The sequence below is a fragment of the Elgaria multicarinata genome, chromosome 7 (genome assembly GCF_023053635.1).
Source record: "Elgaria multicarinata webbii isolate HBS135686 ecotype San Diego chromosome 7, rElgMul1.1.pri, whole genome shotgun sequence".
Classification (NCBI taxonomy): domain Eukaryota; kingdom Metazoa; phylum Chordata; class Lepidosauria; order Squamata; family Anguidae; genus Elgaria; species Elgaria multicarinata.
Genome location: NC_086177.1, coordinates 52,735,048 through 52,758,312, shown reverse-complemented (window position 1 = coordinate 52,758,312; position 23,265 = coordinate 52,735,048). Strand labels below are relative to the sequence as shown.

Here is a 23,265-nt window from a genome sequence, read left to right as displayed (position 1 = left end):
GTGTCCTTTCGAGGGGATGCCTAAATGGCCAACCTAATTTGCGCATGGATTGTGTGTTGTGACCTAGTCATATGGCCTACACTTCAATCTAGTCCAAGCACTGGCATAATAACCATCTGCCTCTCTACCTCTGCACTGTCCCTGCTTTTTGAGGTGTGAAGTTCCTTCTTTAAGAATCTTTTCCTTTACCTGATTACTGGAATCAGCAGCTGATGTTCAGATGCAACCTTAATCTTTGCCTGGACCATTTCATTTAACTATCGTCCACTTTATAGGTACACAAGTGCATGCATGTGCACACACATTTCTGGAATTGCACGCTTAGGCTTTGGGGTTTTCTTAATACTGAATTTGTACATTTGCAATCATGCAGTCATGTGAAGCTCAACGCATATTTAAAAATTAATTTCCACTGCACTAAATACATTGAAAAATGAATTCAAACACCATCAAAAGTTGATAATTTGCTTCAGGGCCTCTTAACTTGAGGTGAGGGGGGAGAGATTGTTACGGGTGCAATCCTATACACATTTACCTGAGAGAGTCCCATTGCACTGCAAGGGTGGGAAAGGAGATATCAATAGAGATTTATGAGGGGAAATATTGCTTCTCCTCAGAACACTACCCTCCTTATACAGAAGCAGTATATGTCTGAGCGACTACCAGGTGCTGAGGCAAACCACTGTTTATCCACTTAGGAGTTCCAGAGGCAGTTGGCTAACTATTACTGAAAACAGATGGTTACTATATGGACCTTACACTGACCATGCAAAGCACTGGTTATGTTCTGATAAGAGTTCATCAATGTGTTGTCGTTGTCATTGTTTTAATTCACTAATAGTCTGTGGTGTCACCCTTCCTTTTCATAAACTATCTTAGGCCTTAACTAGACCTAAGGTTTATCCCGGGATCATCCCAGGGTCATCCCTGTTCATGTAAATGACACACAGGGGATCCCGGGAGCAGGCAGGGACGACCCCGGGACGACCCCGGGATAAACCTTACGTCTAGATAAGGCCTTACTGCGACCTAGTAGGAATCGTCAGAATTTTTCAGGATTTGGCACTCTGTTAGTAGTGTGGCCCTCCCTAACCTGCTCCAATATTAGAGACATTGGGCCCATTCAGAAGACAACTTAAACCATGGCTTTAACCACAGTGAATAAGGCTTTTTGCTTTATTCACTATGGTTAAAGCCATGGTTTAAGGTGTCTTCTGAATGGGGCCAATCTGTTCATAGGAGCAATGGAAAAGCACTCTTGAGAAATGGCATTGTCCTAACCCAGCAGATTACCATGGGTGCAGGGGCTCCAGTGTGAATATGAAACTCATCCCTATTAAAATGGTTTCCAAGGTATCTGTATTCATTGAAATGGAGAGGATATTTCTGTATGTTCTAATGGGCATCATCCACCTGTAGGAAGGAGCATCAGATGCTGGCTACTATTCAAGTGGAGTTGATTCTGTTTTGTCTTTTGAGCATGTGGCTCTTGTTGTATCCATTACATTTTATCAGTATTGTAAAGCACTTTGAGGACTCTGGTCAAAAAGTGGGGTATAAACTTAAGAGATAAATATGTCCCTTTCAAGTCAAGAAGTACCTCCTTGATTGGGGTGAATGGGGCAGCCTGCATGTGCAGGAAACCTCTGGGTAGGCATGTTTCAATGTTATCCTGAGATGTGATATGTGCTCAGCTCCCATTGAAATAAATGTAATTTGAATATACTTACCCTTTCTGTCATCATCATCAACTTTATTACGGTCACCGACCAGACTTTACACACATAAAAGGGTAGGGATAAATTACATACAGATTTGAGAAATATGCAACAAAATCAATTCTGGAGAGTCCTTATTCTCATAGCACTCAGAAAGATTTTTTGGGGGTTGATAAAATTACCGAGAGTGATCATTTCCCAATAATTACTACGATCAATGGCTTTGATAACAGAAGTTTAACTAATCACCACCCACTACTGGCCACACCTCCATTAACAACAAATAAAAAGGTACGATGGAACAACCAATCCAAGGATAAGATTAACAAATTTATCCTCTCTGATATCAGGAAAGTCTACTTTCTGAATATAACATCTTCCAGGAATACAGATGAAATTATTGTCCACTACGGAAAGCTGATAGACACCCTACATTCAGTTTTAGAAAATTTCAAACCACAAGACCGAAAACCCAGACAAAGCTTTGGCTGGTTTGACTACGAGTGCCATGTCTCTTAAGAAATAAATACAAAATATCTACAATAACTACAGAAGGAGCATGACCAATGTGCTCCCTGCAAGTTATTTTCAACTTTAAAAGCTTTATAAAGCAACAATCCAGATTAAGAAACAAGCTGATATAAGAGAGAGATGGAGGTTATTGGATCAGGCTACCTTGAATAAGGACACAAGATGCTTTTGGAATCAAATGTCTAAAGCTTTATCAGATAGCAAGACTTCTGTCTGTTGTATCCCCACAACAGTGTGGGAGAACCACTTTGCTGAAATCTTCCTTTACCCTGATAGTGTAAATCTAGCTCCAGTTGAAAAGATAGACAATCTATTTTACCGTTTCTGTGGATTCTGATTATTACAATTATCTGTTTAACTTTTCTATTTCAAGTTCTGTTCTACCCCATCCCAATACTAAATGCTGCATTGCCACACTTTCTCTATATATGGCAACTCTGCTGCAAGTCACACCAGATTTTCCAAAATGTATATTTAAGACAAAGCAATTAGTTATCTTATATCTTGGTTATCTCCAACATATTTAGAGGCCCGTCAAAATACAAGGTCCTAAGCCATAGCTTACTTGTCTTGTTCCTAAATCTGACACTAACAGTGCTATGGTCCCTTCCCAACAATTTGTAAGTCATGCACATAAAATCTCAACAAAATCCGGAGGGTGGATATTCCCCCCCTTTTAAAACAACAACAACAACTACTCTTTTGGACCTTTCACAAAAATATGTGTACTGTGTACATAAAACAAAAACTGAGACACACACTGGTAATAGTGCTCAGCTCTGTACATAGTACTTTGCCTAATGCATCCCCCAGTGGTGTGTGCAAGTGAACTGAACAATCAAATTAAGCATGCATATGTTTCAGCTGAATGGTTAAACCCTGATCTAATTAATTTTGCTAGTGGACCAGCACTTCAGCTCAAAGCGCACCTGGAATCTGGCTGTACTCCCTTGGCAGTGCTAATCATCCTAGCTTCACTTGGTCCTCTGCCTAGTGCCATATCATTTGCTAACAAAAAAGGGGGCATCCAAATGAAAGACAGGCTTTCTGTAGGTCACCCACTCAGGTTCAGATTATTATGAATACAGGCTCATCTTTTGTAAATTGATGCTCTACTGGGCTCCATGATACAGTTTAATACATATGGGTTAATATTTTTACGATACATTATCAAAAGCTGATTGTTTCACTTTCAAGTTGGCCCAACTGCAGTAACTAGCAACAATTTGGACCAATATGGGAAGCCCATTCTCTTTTCCCAGCATGCAGTCCTTCTAGCAGTCGCTAAACAGCTTCCCAAACTGTATTTATTTATTTATTTATTTATTACATTTTTATACCGCCCAATAGCCGAAGCTCTCTGGGCGGTTCACAAAAATTAAAACCACAGTAAAACACCCAACAGTTTAAAACACAATTACGAAATACAGTATAAAAAGCGCAACCAGGATAAAACCATACAGCAAAGTTGATATAGGATTAAAATACAGAGTTAAAACAGTAAAATTTAAATTTAAGTTAAAATTAAGTGTTAAAATACTGAGTGAATAAAAAGGTCTTCAGCTGGCGACGAAAGCAGTACAGTGTAGGCGCCAAGCGGACCTCTCTGGGGAGCTCGTTCCACAACCGGGGTGCCACAGCGGAGAAAGCCCTCCTCCTAGTAGCCACCTGCCTCACTTCCTTTGGCAGGGGCTCATGGAGAAGGCCCCCTGTAGATGATCTTAAGGTCCGGGTAGGTACATATGGGAGGAGGCGTTCCTTCAGATAACCTGGCCCCAAACCGTTTAGGGCTTTAAATGTTAATACCAGCACTTTGAATTGGGCCCGGACCTGGACTGGCAGCCAGTGAAGTTGTAAAAGGACTGGCGTAATGTGATCTCGCCGGCCAGTCCCTGTTAATAACCTTGCTGCCCTGTTTTGCACCAGTTGAAGTTTCCGGACCGTTTTCAAAGGCAGCCCCATGTATAACGCATTGCAGTAATCCAAACGAGAGGTTATCAGAGCATGGATAACTGTAGCTAAGCTATCTCTGTCCAGATAAGGGCGCAGCTGGTATATCAGTTTAATACATATGGGTTAATATTTTTACGATACATTATCAAAAGCTGATTGTTTCACTTTCAAGTTGGCCCAACTGCAGTAACTAGCAACAATTTGGACCAATATGGGAAGCCCATTCTCTTTTCCCAGCATGCAGTCCTTCTAGCAGTCGCTAAACAGCTTCCCAAACTGTATTGTTGTTTATTATTCAGTAGAGCAGTGCAAAACTCTTAACAATGCAAAGCTAATGATCATGGTAGGAGTATGGCTAATGTGATCTATCTGAAAGGGTGCTGTATTACCTATCAGCATCTTGTAGCTATTAAATCTGGTTTCCTTTCTGTCGTTAGCTACACTGGAGAATGTATAGAGTTCTGTTGCAAAAAATGCATGCCAGAATTAATAAGGTGTGGGAAAGTGAGGTTTAAAGAAGAGCAATTATCTTCTGGGGCCAATATGAATTGGCTATAGCCTAACATAGATCTCTTAATAGGAGTTACATCTGGATCCAAAAAAGGGAAAGAAAGATCTATGCAGACAAAAGCAAGGCTAACCATAGTTGGAGCGTATCACATGACTGTCATATGGAATGAGATACAGACACTTCAAAAAGTATTGGAGTGAACCAATACAAGTAGATATCAAATAATTAAGGGCACAACCCAAGTTTTCCTCATTGCATGCACACTTACACGTGGTGGTGCAGTTAACTGCAGTTGTACTTTCCCTCTGCTAAGGGATGTGAAATATGCGTTTCAAGAAAAACTTGCTTTCACTGGTGTGTAGTTTCCATTAAATATTTCCTGATTACAAAGAGGGAATTCCTGAAAGATTTAGGGTGCATTCCTGTGCATGTTTAGACGGGGGGGGGGGGGGGAGAGACTCCTACAGCTCCCAGCATTCCTCAGGAAGCATAGGTGACTGGGCCTGTGGGAGTTGTAGGCCTTTTTTCCTGTGTAAACTTACATAGGTTTGCACCCTTAGGCTGCAGTTCTTTATGTATCTGCTTAGAAGTAAGTCTCATTGAGTTCAATGGGGGTTACTCCTATTTATAGGACGGTAGCTCTTTATGCAGTTTCTTTAGCAAGTGAATACGACACTACCCCCTACTGGTTCTATAACCCTTCTTCTGAAGAATGGTTATCCTTAGGCTGAGAAATTATCCATTGTGCTTCATGCATATATCCAGAAGGTGGCAGTAATTGACAATGTTTTCCTAGAAGAAAGCAGAAATTAAGAAGTGATTTTAATCTTCCGTAACAGTATAGATGATGCCACTGAATTATTTTTCTTGCTATCTGTTCATTGGTGGGGCAGGGGAAAACATAATTTTAGAAACTCCCTAGCTTAATATTTTAATCGCAGAACAAACAGAAATGTTGCTTTAAAGGCGCAATCCTATGCATGTTTAGACAGGAAAGAAAGTCTTCACAACTCCCAGATTTTTTCTGTCTAAACATGTACAAGATAACACCTTAAATGGCTAAAACATATCAACTTGAACAATTATTTTAGTCACAGAGGGACTTCGATATTCTTGCAAGTGTACCACCTGCCCCTGTGTCACATCCTCTTGCCACCTTTGGGTCTTTTACTCCAGTGTCACTACCTCTGATGCAACAGGGAGTGTTAGCCCAGATGCCTGTGCTTTAGGGCAATGAGGAAACCATTTGATCTCTGTGCAAAATATTTACTAAACTAAACAGCAAAAGAATATATTCATGCCAATAGTTTTCCAATGACATCCTGCCGATGTAGGCTGAATGCCAAACTCATAAGCCTTTTTTAATATGGCTGTCAGAAGAACTGAAGAAAAAACTATTGTTCCTTATCAGGAAACAGCTTCCAGTGTTAACGGCTAATGATACTGGCACACACCACTTTATACATGGCATTGTGACAACCCATCATCAGACATCCTACGGAGACAACAAGATGAGTCTTTGCTACTGCACCAATTCTAGCCACCTATTGCCAGATATTGCATGCCTAGCAGTATTTGTACAAAAACTGATGGTGGGTTGTTGTTCCATGACAAGATGGAAAGACAACTCCCATAGAGGATGGCATTTGCAGCTTACATTGCAAGGGTAAAAACACCACAGCTGATGCAGGGGTGGCCAAGACATTTGGCTACCTGAAGCAAAGGACAAAATGGTGCCTCTCCCCAGTTCATGTATAGAAGCTGACTGAACTGGCAGCTGAATCTAACTTCAACACAGGTGTGTCCTCCAACACACTTGGGGCAGCAGGCTAGTTTAGGTGGTCCAGGATAGGTTGTCTTGCATACACTGCTCTGTCTGCTAACAGCCGGAACAGCCGTAGAGTTTATGAGAATAGCTGAGAAGCTGCCAGTATAGCCCCTCAGCATCTGCCGCCTGAAGCTCTTGCCTTACTCTGCCTAATTTTAGGGCCAACCATGGGCTGATTACATTCCTCTGCTATACAACTATTGAAAGTACTTCTTGATTCCATTGAGTCACCCTACCACATGCCATGCTAAAGACAGTTTGGTCAGTAGACAGCCACCTATGCTGGAGTGGCCATTTGTACCTGGTAGCAATCAGGTCTAATGCCACTCCAACTGACTGACAGGATAGTAGGATGGATATGCCCTGCTTGCTTATATGGAAAGGATGTTGCTGTTGTGATGTCATTACAAGCCACTCCCTGTGTGCTGTGGCACTTGAGGCTGGAGCCCTGTGTGTACTTACTGGGGAGTTAGTACCGTTAAATTAAGTGGAACCTACTTTTGAGTACATCCATGATATCCTGTAAGCATCTCTCTCTCTCTGGATATAGTGATTAGTTATGAGAAGTAAAATATTTTAATCTAGAAGCCACAATAACATTACAACCATTCTTTTGGAGAGAAAATTGCGCATCTTAGATGTTCAAAATGCACAGATTAAGTGTTTATTAAAGCCTGCTGTTTATATGCAAAATAATAATAATCTAAAAACAGCAGGTCATAATTGCCATTACGTGACAGTTTGGGTACTGCAAGTCAAGATTTAATCCTGATTTTGGTTCCTGAGGACTTGAAACATCTGGCCCTGGGATTGCTTTGAAAATTTGTCCCTCTGTACTAGATGGGAATTGAGAACATTTAATCTCTTCTGGGGATGAGATTATAACAAAGTTAATTAGCAATGGGAATTGTCAGATAGAAACCTAATATTATTGTACCAGACACCATGACTTTATAAGAGCAATTGCTAGGCACATTTAAGACACCATTTAAAGAATGGTGTTATGAGAAAACATTCTTTCAGGGAAGGATTTTCTCTTTTGCTTTCTGTAAATGCAATATCTGTCATTATGGATTTCTTGTTTTAAAAACGGAGCTGGGCATGTTTCCCATATTGGGGCGGGGGCGGGGAAAACAGCATTTACCGTAATAACTCAGACAAGGAATGCTTCTAGAAAAAACGACTCCCGGTGCTACCAATCAAAAGACATTGTGCAGCTATTCTGTCTTTTCTTCCTTAACTGTGTTTTTTTGTGGAAAGAAAAAAGATGGAAGTAGTGGGAAAACATCGTCTGATCCCTCTCCCCCCGCCCCGTGAATGAGGCAAGGCAATTGCATGCCAAAAGCCCCATTTACTTCTTACATCACTAACACGGATTAGAATGCCCGCTTCACCCATACGTATTAGCATCTAGTGAGTGAGTGGAGGTGTGAGTCGGGAGGAGCATCTCTAAAAATCTGAGTAAACATGAACTTATTGGAGATGCGCAAAAAACTCTTGGCAGATTTTTTTTTTAAGGGCGTAATCCTATGCATAATAGGGAAAGGAGAACTACAAGTCCCATTTCTCCCCAGGACTTTCCAACCCTGTCTAACCATACATAGGGTTGCATCCTAAGTGTGTGTTGGCGGTGCGGTGCTTTGTTTTGGCACAGCCAAAATGTAAACAACAAGAAACACATATTTGTGCATGACGATTTCGTAACGGACTAGACAAGAGCAGAGCGTCACGGCTCACCGTCTTCCGTCAACAACAAGGTCCCTTCTCGGACCGCCAACGCCGCGAAGGCTGAAAGAAACCCCGCCTTTCCATCCCGGGCGCTCCGCCTCTCGAGGACGCGACGCGCGCCCGTCATTTCGGCCTGCAGAGCTACACGCGCACGCGCACCTTCTTCCTGCAAGCCAACCCGCCGCTTTCACTGCGGCTGCGTGCGCGTTATTGAGGCGCGCGGGCTCGTCGCTGCTTCTTCGAGGGGGGCAAGCAAGCGAGGAGTCTGTCAGGCGGCAGCAGGCCGGGACGGGCGCTGCCATGTTGCTGTCCGCTCCTTTTCGGGCCGTCTTCGCACGTTCGGTAAGGAGGCATCCGGGGAAACGCCGCCTCTTTCCCAGGGCCGGGCGGGCGTCCCTGGCAGTGTCGGTGGAGGGCAGCAGAGGCCAAGGGCACGGCGGGGACGGCACGGCGGACGGCTTCCCTTTCTAGAGGGGAAGAGGAGGTGCTAGAGTTCCCCCGGTATGTCTGTCCACCCTCGGTGGAAGAGAAATAGGGGTGGCGGTAGGGTGGGATAAGCAGGGCACACGAATGCCAAGGAACGGGTTTTCTTCCGTTGCCTTGGGAGGGCTTGTGTGCCTGAGGCTTGCCGGCTTTGGGTCCAGGCTTTCCTGGATGCTTGCCTTTAAAGGAAAAGTCCAGTGGGGGCTTGGCTGAAGGGGAGTGGGGAAGCGTTAATTCCCACGCGCGTATCCTCTCTGAAAATCACCCCGTCTTGAAATAGCGTTTCATATACAGAAGTGTCTATATTGTACATATCTGCATGTAGTTAGACCTTGAGGTTCAAGATACACGTGATGGCGGCAGACCAAACTCAGACCCTGCAAATATATAATGGATCTGGAAGAGAGTTGCAAGTGTAGCCTGGATGGGAGTCTGAATCCTTTCCCTGCTTGCGCTTTTACGTCTGCTGTTTTTCTGACAGTGGGAAAAAAACCAGGAGGGAGGGGGGAATGGCCTGGACTTCAGCAGTAAAAACACCCTTCTGTAAATGGAGGTTTAAACATGTAGGTAGGTCTGCTGCGATTATGTCTAGTTTGGCCTTGAGATGGCAGTTAAACAGGTTGAAACAGATGATGGGTCTTTGGGCTGCTATTATTGGCCACAATAACTGTACACAACCTCCAAGTCTAAAGACAGAATACCCCAGGATTGATTTGATCTGAATCAAATTAATTAAAATCATGATTTAAATCACTTTTCTTAAGGTATCAATTTTAATGATTTAAATCACTAGTGAGGAAGATTCTATTTAACTGAGATGTTGGTTTCATCAGGTCAGTACACACTAAGCAATTATTCTGAATTGTTTTCAAATTAATTTTCATCAAAACATGGGATAAGTTGGTTATTTTAGTACTAAAGCAGAATGAATTTGTGAAGTCATTCAGTAAATGAACCTGCTCCAACTGTTAATCACGATATTTTGTCATGATGTGCCAGAAACACCACCACCAAATTGTACTAAGCTTGTTGTAAAAGGAAACTAACCAGAAGATTAAATAAACATTAACAAAACAGGTACATGGATTTTTGAATGGTTAACTATTTCATTATTTAGATAAATTTAAAAGTTCTTTAAAAAATTAAATTTAGGCAATTTGAATCACAGCAGGTACAGAAACAAAATATTCCCTATTTAGGGTGGGGTGAGGGATTAAAGCCATCCCAGTTATCCCGGGGCAAGGGAGGGATCATCCCTCCCTGCCCCCGAAATCCCCTGTGTGTCATGTGGATGCACAGGATGATCCCCAGGGCGATCCCAGGGATATCGCCTGGTCTAGACATGCCCTTAGTTTCACTTTAAATTCTCCTCCGCTGTCCCTTGCATTTATATCCAGACTCCTAAAATGGTTGATCTTTTTTACCTCAAATTGTTGCAAAGTCCCGTGGATCTCAAAAGTGGCTGGTGTTTGAAAAACTACTGGAATAAATTGTTTCAATAAAGATAGATTGCAGTGTTAGTATTCTTTGGAATATTTATCTAAAGATCTAAACTAGTTTCTAAGCTCATTCATGCTGTCCTCTGCCTATATCCAACATGTCTTTTTTTGGAATCACCTGCTCTAGGTTTATTTTACATAAATTTTACCTCTAGGTTTATTTTATATAAATTTTCCCATCCTGGCTGGAAATTATGGGTGTTGCAGTCCAACACATCTGGAGGGCCCCACGTTGGGGTAGGTTGGTATGGGCATTGGGCAGTCTTGCTATGACTTCTCTTTTATAGTTCCTGTGGGAAAGGGACATTTTGGGACAATTCTTAAAAGAAGGCCGCAGGCCCTTAATCTTACACCTGCTCTGGGCTTCCTGACACCCACCCCCCCCATGACATTATCTACTTTGCACTTCTATTATATTATATACATCATTCATGGAATAGACCCATTGAAACTAGTAGGATTAAAGTTATTCATGACTAAATTAAATTACATTGATTTCATGAATGACTAAGTCTAGATCCAACTCTAGCTGTACCTGGAAAAATGAATTGTTTACCTTCTATAAAATGTGGTTTGTAGGTGACACAGATTCGCTCCCTTCATGCAACAGCTGCACGCAGTGGTGGTGGTGGAGCTTTGTTTGTGGTAAGTAATTGGTATGTGGCTTTTATTAATGAATCCTTTGATTAGAAATACTCTATCCTTTACACAGTAATATTACAAACTGTATTTCTCAGCAAAGATAAGGGTACGTTAATGGGATTTTTCTTTTTTGTTATGGTACATTGTTATGTGTGCAGATAAGGTTGTATTGAGAGAGAATGTATTTCAGTGACTTCAGGTGAGTGCAGAAGCCCTAATTTTCATTTAGTTGGGTGTTGGAGTTATGTATCTGTCTTGTAACTGTAGCAATACTATTAACCTGGAGCTGTTAAGCAGCACATATTTCTGCTTATTTGTAGTCAATGTTGGAAAAAAGTTCTTCTGCTTACCTACACTGACAGGCAGGAAATATCTAGCACAAAGGTATCAAAATAGAATCATTAACCCCACTCAGCAATGTATGATATCATGTGGCAGGGTTTGAGAAATTCTGCCTGTGTTGTATGGCACAATTGCAATGCACACTGCTATGCTCTGCCCACTTCTGATATGAAACTTTGTTGGCTGTAGCTGAATGGTAGATCACATATTTTCCATGCAAAAGGTCCTGTATCCAATCCCTGGCATCTCCAGATAGGACTAGGAAAGACCCTTGCCTGAAATCCTGGAGAAATGCTGCCAATCATTGTAGAGAATACTAAGCTATGTTGACCAATAGGTTGACTTAATATAAGGCACCTTCCCATGTTACTGTGGTACAGACCAATGCTGACATAAATTTGAAATGTATAATTAGGATAATGTAGAGCTGTTTCATTTCTGGAAATTTTGAAGCCATGGAAGAAATGTTTTCTTTTCCAGAAAAAAATGGGTATTTGCTACTTTAACACTGTTCATAGAAAAGGTGGGTTTTGAGGAGGGATTTGAAAGGGAAGAGAGGTGGCATCACACAGGTGATGTAGGAGGCAGTTCCAAGCACACAGGGCAGGAAGAGAGAAGGGGGCTTTGAGGACAGGATGGTGGGGCAAGCTGGAGATATAACAGTGGAGAGTTAAAGAGGGGAAGGCTGCTGCAGTTTTTGAAGGTCAGGACAAGGTGCTGGAGCTAGGAGTGAAGAGGAAGCCAGTGTAGGGATTTAGGGAGAGGTGTCATGTGATCAAAGCAATGAGAGGAGAATTATTTTGGAAGCAGAGTGCTGGACAGAGGTGAGACAATAAAGGTGAGACAACAGAGGACCAGAAAGTAGATGTTCATAGTAGTCTAGGTGAGAAATGACTAGGACATGAGTCATTTGCTAAGAGGACAGAGAGGAAGGATTGTATTTTTGTAGTATTGTAAGAGGAGGCTAAACATGATATAGTACTAGATTGAATATGGGTAATAGAGGAGTCAAAGATAAAGCCAGAGCCCTGCACCTTTTTAATTTGGTGGATGGTGACATTATTAATAGAAAGAAAAGATAAGGATTTGTCTGCATGGATGAGAAGTTCAGTCTTGGGTGTACTGAGCTTGAGAAAATGAATCCAAGTCTAAATACAGGAGATGCAGCTGGAGATGCAGGATTGGAGAGGAGGGAAGTAAAGCTGGGTGCCAACAGCATGCAGGTGGGACTGAAAGCTCACCAAGGGACTCTGCATAGAAAGAGTAGAGCAGAGGGCCAAGGAGGAGGGGTCAGATGTGACCAATAGGGTTGTTTACTCATAAAGGAATATAGGAGGAGGGGAAGGAAAAGACTGAGAGAGGTGATTTAGGAGAGTCAATTGGAAGTAACTAGAGAAAGGGGAATACAAAATAAGCAAAGTGGTACCTTTTACTGGTTTGTAATTGTGCAAGCATCACTCACTCCATTCTAATCCATTGGTGTCGTTTCAATGGATCTGGCCCAGAATTAGTATAAGTATAATAGGATCCTGGTCAGTGTTAGGTGGGAAAAGCTATTTGAATATCTACTATGCTTCCAGTAGTTGTGTCTGAAAGCTGTTGCCTGTACTGGCTTTCTAATGTTTTGAGAATGGACATGGCATTGTTTTTTAACCCAGATATTGATGTGGTAGATGAAAATATGGGCTGGATCCAGAATCTGCCTTCTGTAGACAGGGCTGTTTCTGTCCATGGAAGGCTTCTGATCCAGCTGAGCATTTCTGCTGACATGATTTTCACCAATCCACCATCCCTCTACTTTTCCCTAGATTCTCCATTACAGTGTGGGAGGTGGTGGTGGTGGTGAGGGCTCTGGGGTAAATTGGTGAAACCACCCCTCTAGGTCAAGTATCCAGAGTGACGCTCTGGAAGAGCTGTTACGGAAGGTAAGAAATGCTGGATGCAAGGCTATGTGAAGCGATTCAGAATACTGTAGTAATCTTTAACTATATGTAGGGTCAGCTACATGGAAGCAGAGGCAATGGGCAAGACATCTAATGAGATCTATAGCTGTACCGCACACCTATAATTCTTATTCATGTGAATACAGTTATTGTTTTCCTCATTGTAGGTCTCCTATCATGAGAGGAGAGGGGAAAGCATTCCAGTAATCTTGTAAATAACTGGGCCTATATATAGCTTAACAGTGTTAGACCAAGTTTCTATAAAAGTAAACAGTTCTCTGAAGAATTCTTGTTGGCTTTTATCCTGGAACATTTGGACCAGCCTACAGTTAACATCTTTGTAAAATATGAAATTAAAATTGAAATAAAACACTCGATTCTTGTTTGTGTTCTTTAGATATGTCTGTAGTTAATAGCAGATGCCCAGTAGTAGAAGCTTTGTTATGCTGCTAGGTTTTCCTCTGACTGCTGCTGGGGTAGTGGGCAAGCAGCCTTTCTGATAAATGGCAGCATAATGAAATTTAGGTAAGCTGCCACTTATATTCTTGATTTCATGGAATATTTGATCACAGGCAAATAATAGGTAGTCAGTTGATAATAGTTGTAATAGTTAAGACTAACTTTTTGCAAGTACATCTTTTCATACCTACATGAGAAGCTGCATCTGTCCAAATAACCTCTTCTATACAACTACTCTGTTACAAGAGGCCTGTCCTTTCTGCATCTGACCACTTGAAAATTGTTTTTCTAGATATGTAACTTTCATTTTTTTTAATATACAGCACAGAGATAGTCCTGAAAACAACCCAAGTACCCCGTTTGATTTTACACCTGAAAACTATAAGGTATGTCATAATGAGTGAGAAGCTGTATTTCTACAGCAAACTGAAATTTTGGGGTGTTGTATTAAGTATTTTATTTTGACAGAGGATAGAGGCCATAATAAATAACTACCCAGAGGGACACAGATCTGCAGCAGTGATTCCAGTCTTGGATCTAGCCCAAAGACAGAATGGATGGCTGCCTATATCAGCTATGAATAAGGTATATCACTATCTTTATTTGAATATTTTTCTTACCATAAAACTAATTTTTACTGCTATTGAAAACAGTCACCCCCCAAAATAGTATTAGTAAGATTTCAGTTTGGTACAAGGCTATGTGAAATATGCTGTAGTGTGAATTATCTTTTTTTTAACCTTACTGTCTTAAATTAATGGAAAGTTTCTATATTCTGAATTTTTAATTAAGTTGTGTGATATTCTCATTTAAGTTTCTGAGTAAAAGTGCACTGAATGCTCCCCAGGGCCCTGGGATAATACACTCAGCACTATACCAAGGAACAGAAAAATAAATTTACATTGTGTTTATTTATTTTTAAAAAGTAGGGTAGGTTACTTAGTCTGCAAATAACTTTAACAGTTTTAAAATCTAACACCTATCAAAACAACTTTTAAAATGCTACCAAGTAAACATTGTAAAACATCAAACTTGGAGAGGACACTAATTTTGGAAAGGAATTGTATTAGCAGTTTGTGCTTTGCAATAACAACTACCTTTGAATCAAACTCAAGTTACTATTGCACTCTCTGGAAAATTCTGTGGGCTAAGAAATAAAAGGCTTCAGACAATAGTTGGGATTGCAATCACTTTTGAAAATATAGGCATTAGTTGCTCATTTTTTGTTCTGAAAGAATCAAGTTCTTTTCTCTCATTGTTATAGGTTGCTGAGGTTCTGCAGATGCCTCCCATGAGGGTTTATGAAGTAGCAACCTTTTATACTATGTATAATCGTAAACCTGTTGGAAAATACCATATCCAGGTCTGCACCACCACACCTTGCATGCTGCGAGACTCAGATAGCATATTAGAAGCCATACAGAAGAAGCTTGGTATGATGCAAACCGTAGTTCCCCTGTAATGTGCAGGCTGTTTGTATTGCTCTTGCTTATTTAATCCAGTTTGCATAATCCTGTAATATGTATCATGATGGAGGAGAGATACCTGTGGTAGTGACTGACCAAGTTTATTTATTTATTTATTACATTTTTATACCACCCAATAACCGAAGCTCTCTGGGCGGTTCACAAAAATTAAAACCATAATAAAACGGTTTTGCCCTAAGGTCTTATAGAGGTGGGTGCAAATTGATTTGAAATAACCCAGCAATATTTGGCTGGAAGTATCAGGAAAATTTTAATGAAGAAGATGTACAATACTTTGGGCACAGAGAAAATTAATATTTAAATTCAGAAGCAAAGTTTTGCACTTCGGATTAAATAAAATAAAATAAAAATCAGTGCAGCACAGGAGCAAGAAGTGCATCTCTTGAAACTAATTGATAAATTCAGTTTAAACTTGTTCCATTGTCAAGGATGAGGCTTGACTCCATGACAAGATGCTTTCAGAGAATTTGGTAGGGCTTCGAAATAAATGAAGACTATTGTAATTTTCTCTGCTTCCAGTTTCACTTGTTTTCATCCTGGACGTTTAAATAAAAGTAGAGTTACTCTTACTGAATTGAGTAAATATTCTCAAGAGTTTAGGATCAAACTAAAATGTGAAAGATTCATCACTTAAATTGTCAGTTGTTTAAAAGTGTTAAATTAACTTGGGTTATACACTGATAGCAATTTATATAATTGTAGGTACATACAAATTTGTTTTATGTGAAAAAGAGGTCCACAATAAAACTAATAGTTTTAATTATTTTTTATTTCATTTATACCCCTCTTCAGCCAGAGAGACTCTCAGACGTAGTTTACAAATTAATAAAATTTGGATAATTCCTGCACTTAGGCTTACAATATAGAAATACATGAGACAGAAGGGAAAGGGGATGAGAAGGGAAAATGAAAATGAGAACTCAGGCACAAATTCTTAATGATTCTTAATAATGATCAGCAGTGATGAAAACAAGCTGCATGCATATACAAATCAAACAGGCCTTAATGGGCCTCCAAGAAATAGACCGGTAATCTGATCAGTGATATGGGGCAGAAACTTCTCCAGTACTTTATTTTTCTGTGTGTGTGTGGGGGGAATCTGTTTCATGAGTTCATTAGTAAAAATACAATATTAGGCAAGCTTAGCAGTTTCAAAGTTATAATTAATGTTATTCAGGTGATTATCCTTAGCAAGTATGTGTAATAATACACCTGTCACTGAAATACATCTATGTCTCAGAGTGAAATGAAACTAACAAATAGAGAGAACAAAACTAAAGGCGCCCCAACAATCTTTGCTGAAGAGAGTTAACTCTGTTGAAATAGCGGAGTGGCTGTCAGCATGTGCACAATTCTTTAAGTTGCTAAAATTAGTGTGTCAACAATTTTCAGTACCCATTAACTTTAAACAATGAAAGAGAAGTACATACTATTAAAATTTTACAAGTATTCGACTAAAAATTTCTATATAACATTTAAGTTAAGTATGCCTTTATTTTTCCCTCAAATATTTCAGGTCGAATACTTGTGGTGTTTTGAGACAAAAAATTAACATGGGGTAATTTTTTAGCTTTGTTTACTAAATACAAGCAAAATAAACATGCTAAATTACAATCTCTCAGGGCAACAGAGGACAGCTTGTAACTCTCCATTTGTTCTAGCTGATGGCTTCCATCAGCTCTAGCCAGCATAGCCAATGGTGAGGGATGATGGGAGTTGAAGGCCAAAATATCTGGAGGGACAAAAGTTGCCCATCCAGGGCATTAGAACATTTCCAACTGAAATGTTTCCTATGCAAATGATGTTATGCAAGTTAGCCTGATTTGCATTGGAATATTTTCCAGAAAACCCACATCACTGGACCTGATCTTCTTTAAAATGGCTATAAAGCAGTCAGAAGTTGTTGGGCTTACAGGGAAGGTTTTGCCTTCTGGGGCCTAGTTGGAAACTGCCTGCATCTTGTTACTCTTATCATGCAGATAAGGCTCAGGAGATCCAGATGATAGGAGCTCCTACTGTTCTTACTCAGAGGGTTCTGAAGGTGCAGGAGGGGCACAGACCAGTAGTAAAAACAGCAAGTGGAGATAGCAGTTGGCACACCAATCTGTTAAACAGCAAGTTCTACTGTGTCAGAAGTACTAGAAATACAGAACAATCTGAAGTTGCCTTAAAAATTACTCAGGGAGCATATCCTTGTGTTTTACCTCCTCTCTCCCCTTTCAGTATCTTCTCTTCCAGTGTTTAAAAGGCTGTGGCTCCTTTAATGCTACAGTTTCTACAGTTTGGCTCTCTGTATATAATCATCAGCATATAATAGTATCGCTTTTCTGCCCACCAAAGAGCAATATAATACTATAAAAACAGAGTAAAAGCCAAAACAAACTATTTTAAAAAACAAACTAGAACAATGTTAAAATCCATATTGCCTGACAAAACAGTAGTTTTGACTGTCCATGTAAAACTTATTAAAGATAAAGCCAATCTAACTTCACGTAGGAGGGAGTTCTATAGGTGGGCTGCTGCTACAGAAATGGCTGTCTCTTGTACCCACCAACCTAGCCTGTTTTAAGAGTGGGATACATAACATGACCTCTAATTAAAATTGCAGATTATGGGTAAATTCATACAGAAGATTTCCTGACCCTAAGGCAGCTTATATGGGTTAAAATCAGCACCTTGAATTTGCTTGAAACCAAATTAGAAGTCAGTTTAGTTTGATCAAGACTTGTGAGATATGATCTCTAAGGACATGCCAATTCACAGTCTGGCTGCCACATTTTGTACTAGTTGTAGTTTCTGGGCAATCCCACATAAAGCACATTACAGCAGTCTAATTGAGAGGTAATGAAGGCATTGACCACTGTGGCTAGATTTGCTTTCCCCAGGAAGTACAGTGGAAGTGGAAGACTACACGTCATCTTCCCATCCCCCTACCACACTTGTATTAAAGAGCTAATAACGTTTAATACTATAAGACATCACTACATGTGCAACCTTCATAGATCTGAATCATGGAAGAGGGATAAAGCATTAGGTCCTCGTAAGTCCTTCCTAAACATATTTATTTATTTATTTATTACATTTTTATACCGCCCAATAGTGCTCTCTGGGCAGTTCACAAAAATTAAAACCATAATAAAACAACCAACAGTTTAAAAACACAAATACAGTATAAAAAGCACAACCAGGATAAAAACATGCAGCAAAAATTGATATAAGATTAAAATACAGAGTTAGAAAAGTAAAACTTAAATTTAAGTTAAAATTAAGTGTTAAAATACTGAGAGAATAAAAAGGTCTTCAGCTGGCGTAGGCGCCAGGCGGACCTCTCTGGGGAGCTCATTCCACAGCCGGGGTGCCAGAGTGGAGAAAGCCCTCCTCCTAGTAGGTACCTGCCTCGCTAGTATTACAGTACTAGTATGTGTATTTCTGTCATGATAGCAGGATACTATTGCTATTCAGGTGGTAATATAATAGAGAAATGGCAAATTCAAGTAGCAAATTCCATGTTTAAGGCATTTAAAATGCTATCTTCAGAGACTGAGCTTTTTAATGTAGGGTTAAAGGTTTTTAAATTATTATTGTTGTTGTTGTTGCTGTTGTGTTTATATCCTGCCTTTTTTTCCTTCAAGGAACCCAAGGCGGCACACATAATCCTCCTCTCCTTTTTATCCTCACAACAACCACCCTGTGAGGTAGGTTGGGCTGAGAGTCTGTGACTGGCCCAAAGTCACCCAGTGGGTTTCTATGGCTGAGTGGGGACTAGAACCCGGATCTCCAGACTCCCAGTCCAACACTTTAGCCACTACACCACACTGGCTCTCTTTAAAAGGTTTAAACTGGGCTAAAGTTTATACACACTAGTTTTGATCCAGCAGTGTGTGCACTGCAAAGTTAAATTCCTCAGCCTGCTGTAGAAGCCAGGTGTGTACAGCTATAGACCTACAAGATGGAATGCAACTCTACCCACTAGATCAGGCTGAGAAATTGTGTACACAAACTGCGACCATGTGCATTTTACCCTTGTCTGTACTGGGGCAAATAACTTACGAAAAATTGTTTTCGTTTAGTTTTATTGCTACTTTTTGTTTTTGCTTTATTACAAATTAAGCTAATCTTTCCGTAGGTATAAAAGTTGGGGAAACAACACCGGATAAACTCTTCACTCTGATTGAAGTGGAATGCTTGGGGGCTTGTGTTAATGCACCAATGGTACAAATAAATGATAATTATTATGTAAGTATAAGTGAGACTTCACAGAAAAATGTTGCAGTCAGTGTTACACTGCCCTTGCTGTGTGTATGTGTTTGTATGTATTACCTAAGTCTGTAGAGGCTGAAAAAACGTTGGTTATTAAAAACAGGAGTCTCTGCTCTAACTTTGGTCATATGTCATATGATGATAAATCTAATGTACCATGCTTGGTTAATTCAGTTTAACTTAAATTTTATATTAATAAAATAATTGCTGAAATGGGTTGGATATGAACTAGTGTTTGCTGTGTGAAAAGGGTGAGGGCATCAGTATTTCTCATAATATACATGGCAGCCATATTGACAATTTATAGGTGATTTACCAGATCATTGTTGGACAACAAGGAAATGTGCCCCCTTCGAAGCTATAATTATGCCTACATTTTCAGATGCCAATATAATTAGAGTATAACATTTTTCAGGTCAGCAAGGCAAGTATGGTAGATAAGCCCTTAATTTTATTGCACTGCTAGTTATTTTAGTTCTGTGATGAATATCATCAACTGTAAGGATTGTTTATTTAGGGAATAACTTTCAGAATCGTAGTTGTAACAAAAACGGCCTGTAGCTCATTGGACTAATATAATTATTATGCCATAAGCTTTCATGGGCTCTAGTCCATGACAATTTTGGTCATAATACATTTATTAGTCTTTAAGGTGCTACAGGACTCTTGTTTTTATTTGGGGATTGTTAAATTTTTCCTTATTTTGCATTACAGGAAGATCTGACAACAAAAGACATTGAAGACATAATTGATGAACTGAAAGCTGGAAAAGTTCCAACACCTGGACCACGGTATTTTATTTGTACAATATAATAATTGTGGTGAGGAAAATAGAAACAAAACACAGGTCACTACACTAAATAAATAGTATTACAGACACTTCTCAGCTTGTGGGTGCTATTGGAAGCAACATTGCTTCTGGAAGTACAGGTGGCTGCTGTGACCACCCAAGTTCTAACTGGTGCATTGGCTGTGCCCCTATTTAGGGAAGGCAGATCTGGTCACGGTGCTCTATGACTTAATTACCTCTCATTTAGACTACTGTAACATGCCCTATGTGGGGCTGCCCTTGAAAAGCGTTTGGAAATTACAACTAATGCAAAATGTGAGGACCAGGCTGTTCTCTGGTGTGCTGTTTAAAGTCCATATAACACCAGCCTTCAGTGAACTGTGCTAGCATCTAATTTGTTTTTGAGACCAATTCAAGGTGTTGGTTTTGACCTCTATAAACTCCTAAATAGCTTGGGGCCAGAATATCTGAAAGACTGCCTCCTTTTGTATGAGTCGGCCAGTCATTTGTAGTCTTCATCCTAAACCCAGGTGCATGTAGCACCACCCAAGACTAGGTTGGTGGGAACTTCAGATAGGACCTTTTCCATAGCAGCATTGAAGTATAGAAGACCCTCCCTAGGTAGGTCAGATTGGCTTTATTCCTACTGAGTTTTAGGCAGGCAATCAAACTAAACTGTTTTGTCAGGCATTTGATGGATCTTAATATTATTTTGACTGGTTTTTAAAAATGTTTTTTAATTTTGTTTTTATTTTATTTAAAATTATACATCACTTTGAGGGTCCTGGTAGGCAGAAAAGCAATTTATAAATGCTTTTACTAAACAATACTAAACTGCAATTAAGAGGCTGTTCCTTATTGCCAAAGTGTATATGTTAGGAATTTAAAATGGCATTGAAATGATTCTGAACAACACTGACTTTTGCCAAACTTCAAAGAGATGGACTTGATTTCTTATATTGCTTAAGTAAAACTGCATTTATCCCTTTAAATCTAATTTTAAATCTAATTTTAGTTCTACTTCAAGTAGATCCATTGAAATGAATGTAACTTAATTCCTAGTCTGTTTATTCGGGCCGTTATTTGGCAGGCTTAAAGCTTTATGTAAAATGTATGCCCAGCCAGAGTGATCAAGGCAGTTTGACACTGCATAGGTGAAAATGTGTACTGAAGTTAGTGGAAATTAGTGGCTGTGTTGCACTCCTGATTAGACTGACTCATTTATGATTATCGTTTTGTTAAGTACAGTCAAATTATAACTCTCCTCAGACTTCAGGCACTTTTTTTTAGAAGTAGTATTTGCTAGACCCAAGAGCCAGTGGCAGCTCCCAATCTCCAGCGTAGCGATCTCTCTGCAGTAACTGCTCACTCTTAGCAGGGCTCTCTCTAGCTTTGCATTTTCGTTTGCTTTAAAGATGGGCTGGCTGCTGTGAACTGGGCTATTGGAGGAGGTTTTAGGGATTGGGAATCCAGAAATCTGCCACTTACCAAGGTGGGGAATGCGGAATCAATCAGCCCATTAGCTGTGATGGGGTATGAGGCCAAGAGCAAAGTGACTGGCTTGTTGCAGTGATGCACTGCACAGCCACTGGAGGTGGAGTAGAAATGGAATGCATGTATGATAGCAGGCAATGTGGATTTGCGGTGGGAATGGCCTCCATTGTGGTGCCTGGAGTCAAAGTGGCTCCTATTTTAAAAATAGTGAAGAACACTCTTCTATTGTACCTTGAAGTTAAGATGCTATGTTTGCTCCAGAAATGAATGATATGCCTCTTTGGTACAGTGTTAGAGACTAAGACCAGGGTTCAAATCCCCCTCAGTCATATGACACTCACTGGGTGACTTTAGACCAGTTACTCTCTCAACTTAACATGATACACAGGGTTGCTGCAAAAATCATATGGGGATACTTGGGAGAAGGACAGGATAGAAATGTAACATGCAGTCATTTGACAATACATTTTTTGAACATCCATCTTGCATTAATAAAGAACCAATGACTTCAATGGAACCTTACCCAAGTAAGTGTGCATAGGACGGCAACCGTAGTTTGCATATGGCAGTTTGATGGATTTAAATCTGTATTTAGGTTCATATTTTCAGAGATTCAATTTATTACTGATCTAAAACTTGGAAAAAATGTCAGCCCAAAGAGGAGTCAGACTTTTATCATCCTTGAACACTAGTGGTGCAATATTGAGTAATGCAGTTAATTGCTCTCTTCCTTTTCAGGAATGGACGCTTTTCCTGTGAGCCAGCTGGTGGTCTCACTTCTCTGACAGAGCCACCCAAGGAACCTGGCTTTGGAGTTCGGTCAGACCTTTAAGACTGTTGTTTTTGCTGTAAGAAACTGCTTGTGAAATAAAAACTGAACTGTGGGCAAATCAAAATATGAGTAATGTTTCTTTAGGACAGTTCAAATAGTAGAGACATATCACTTGGAATTGAAACTTTGTTTCATTTTCATTAAAGTTTATCAATTTTGTTAGAGAGAAATAAAAACATGAATTCCAAAAGCCACCTACCTCCACTCTAACCGAAAAGTAACAGCATTTCACATAACTAAAAATAAGGAAAATGGCTTTGAGGCCAAACCATAAACACCATTTAGTGTAGGTAACTTAATAGAAAACTTTACATTTTGATAGCCCTCTTCATGTGGTAGAACGTGAACTCGGTGGAGAGAGAAAACTGCTGCACCCGATCTAAGCTTACAAATTTTCAATAAGGCAACATTTCTTATACAAGTTTGGCATTATCTTAAAGGATGTTTCTAACCACAATAGATAAACCTCTTCAATTCCTTGCTTATCTTGTTTTTGTTTAGTTGCTTGAATCGCCTTACGCTCTGTTCCTTCAGGCACTTTTATTCTTTCACTATTTGTACAAATTAGATGACTTAGACATCTAACTGCCTCAAAACAGGAGAATAGCCTTATGATAATATAAATAGTTCTTTGCTTAAGATTATACTTTTGATTTTGGACTAGTGGCATGAGTCTTATGATTGAGTCATCAGGCTGACAATAGTAGGAGTATAACATAAGAATCCAAAACTCTGTCAGATCATGGGATATACTGGAGAATCCTA

The 23,265-nt window shown here is 39.9% G+C and overlaps 1 protein-coding gene across 1 annotated transcript; it reads left to right on the top strand.

Annotated features, from left to right (window-relative positions):
- The first annotated feature begins 8,505 nt into the window (after positions 1-8,505).
- On the top strand, positions 8,506-22,564 carry NDUFV2 (NADH:ubiquinone oxidoreductase core subunit V2). Its single transcript, XM_063130571.1, has 8 exons — positions 8,506-8,611; positions 10,831-10,896; positions 13,961-14,023; positions 14,106-14,222; positions 14,902-15,070; positions 19,251-19,360; positions 20,099-20,175; positions 22,407-22,564. Exons 1-8 carry the CDS (start codon positions 8,570-8,572, stop codon positions 22,498-22,500), a joined length of 738 nt encoding a protein of 245 aa, XP_062986641.1. The 5' UTR covers positions 8,506-8,569; the 3' UTR covers positions 22,501-22,564.
- The last annotated feature ends 701 nt before the right edge of the window (positions 22,565-23,265 follow it).

Excerpts from the sequence above, each read along its gene's own strand:
- NDUFV2 (XM_063130571.1), top strand. The coding sequence starts at position 8,570 with ATGTTGCTGTCCGCTCCTTTTCGGGCCGTCTTCGCACGTTCG. Across the intron at positions 14,223-14,901 it reads CTATATCAGCTATGAATAAG|GTTGCTGAGGTTCTGCAGAT; the intron begins GTATATCACTAT and ends TCATTGTTATAG. Across the intron at positions 20,176-22,406 it reads GTTCCAACACCTGGACCACG|GAATGGACGCTTTTCCTGTG; the intron begins GTATTTTATTTG and ends CTTCCTTTTCAG.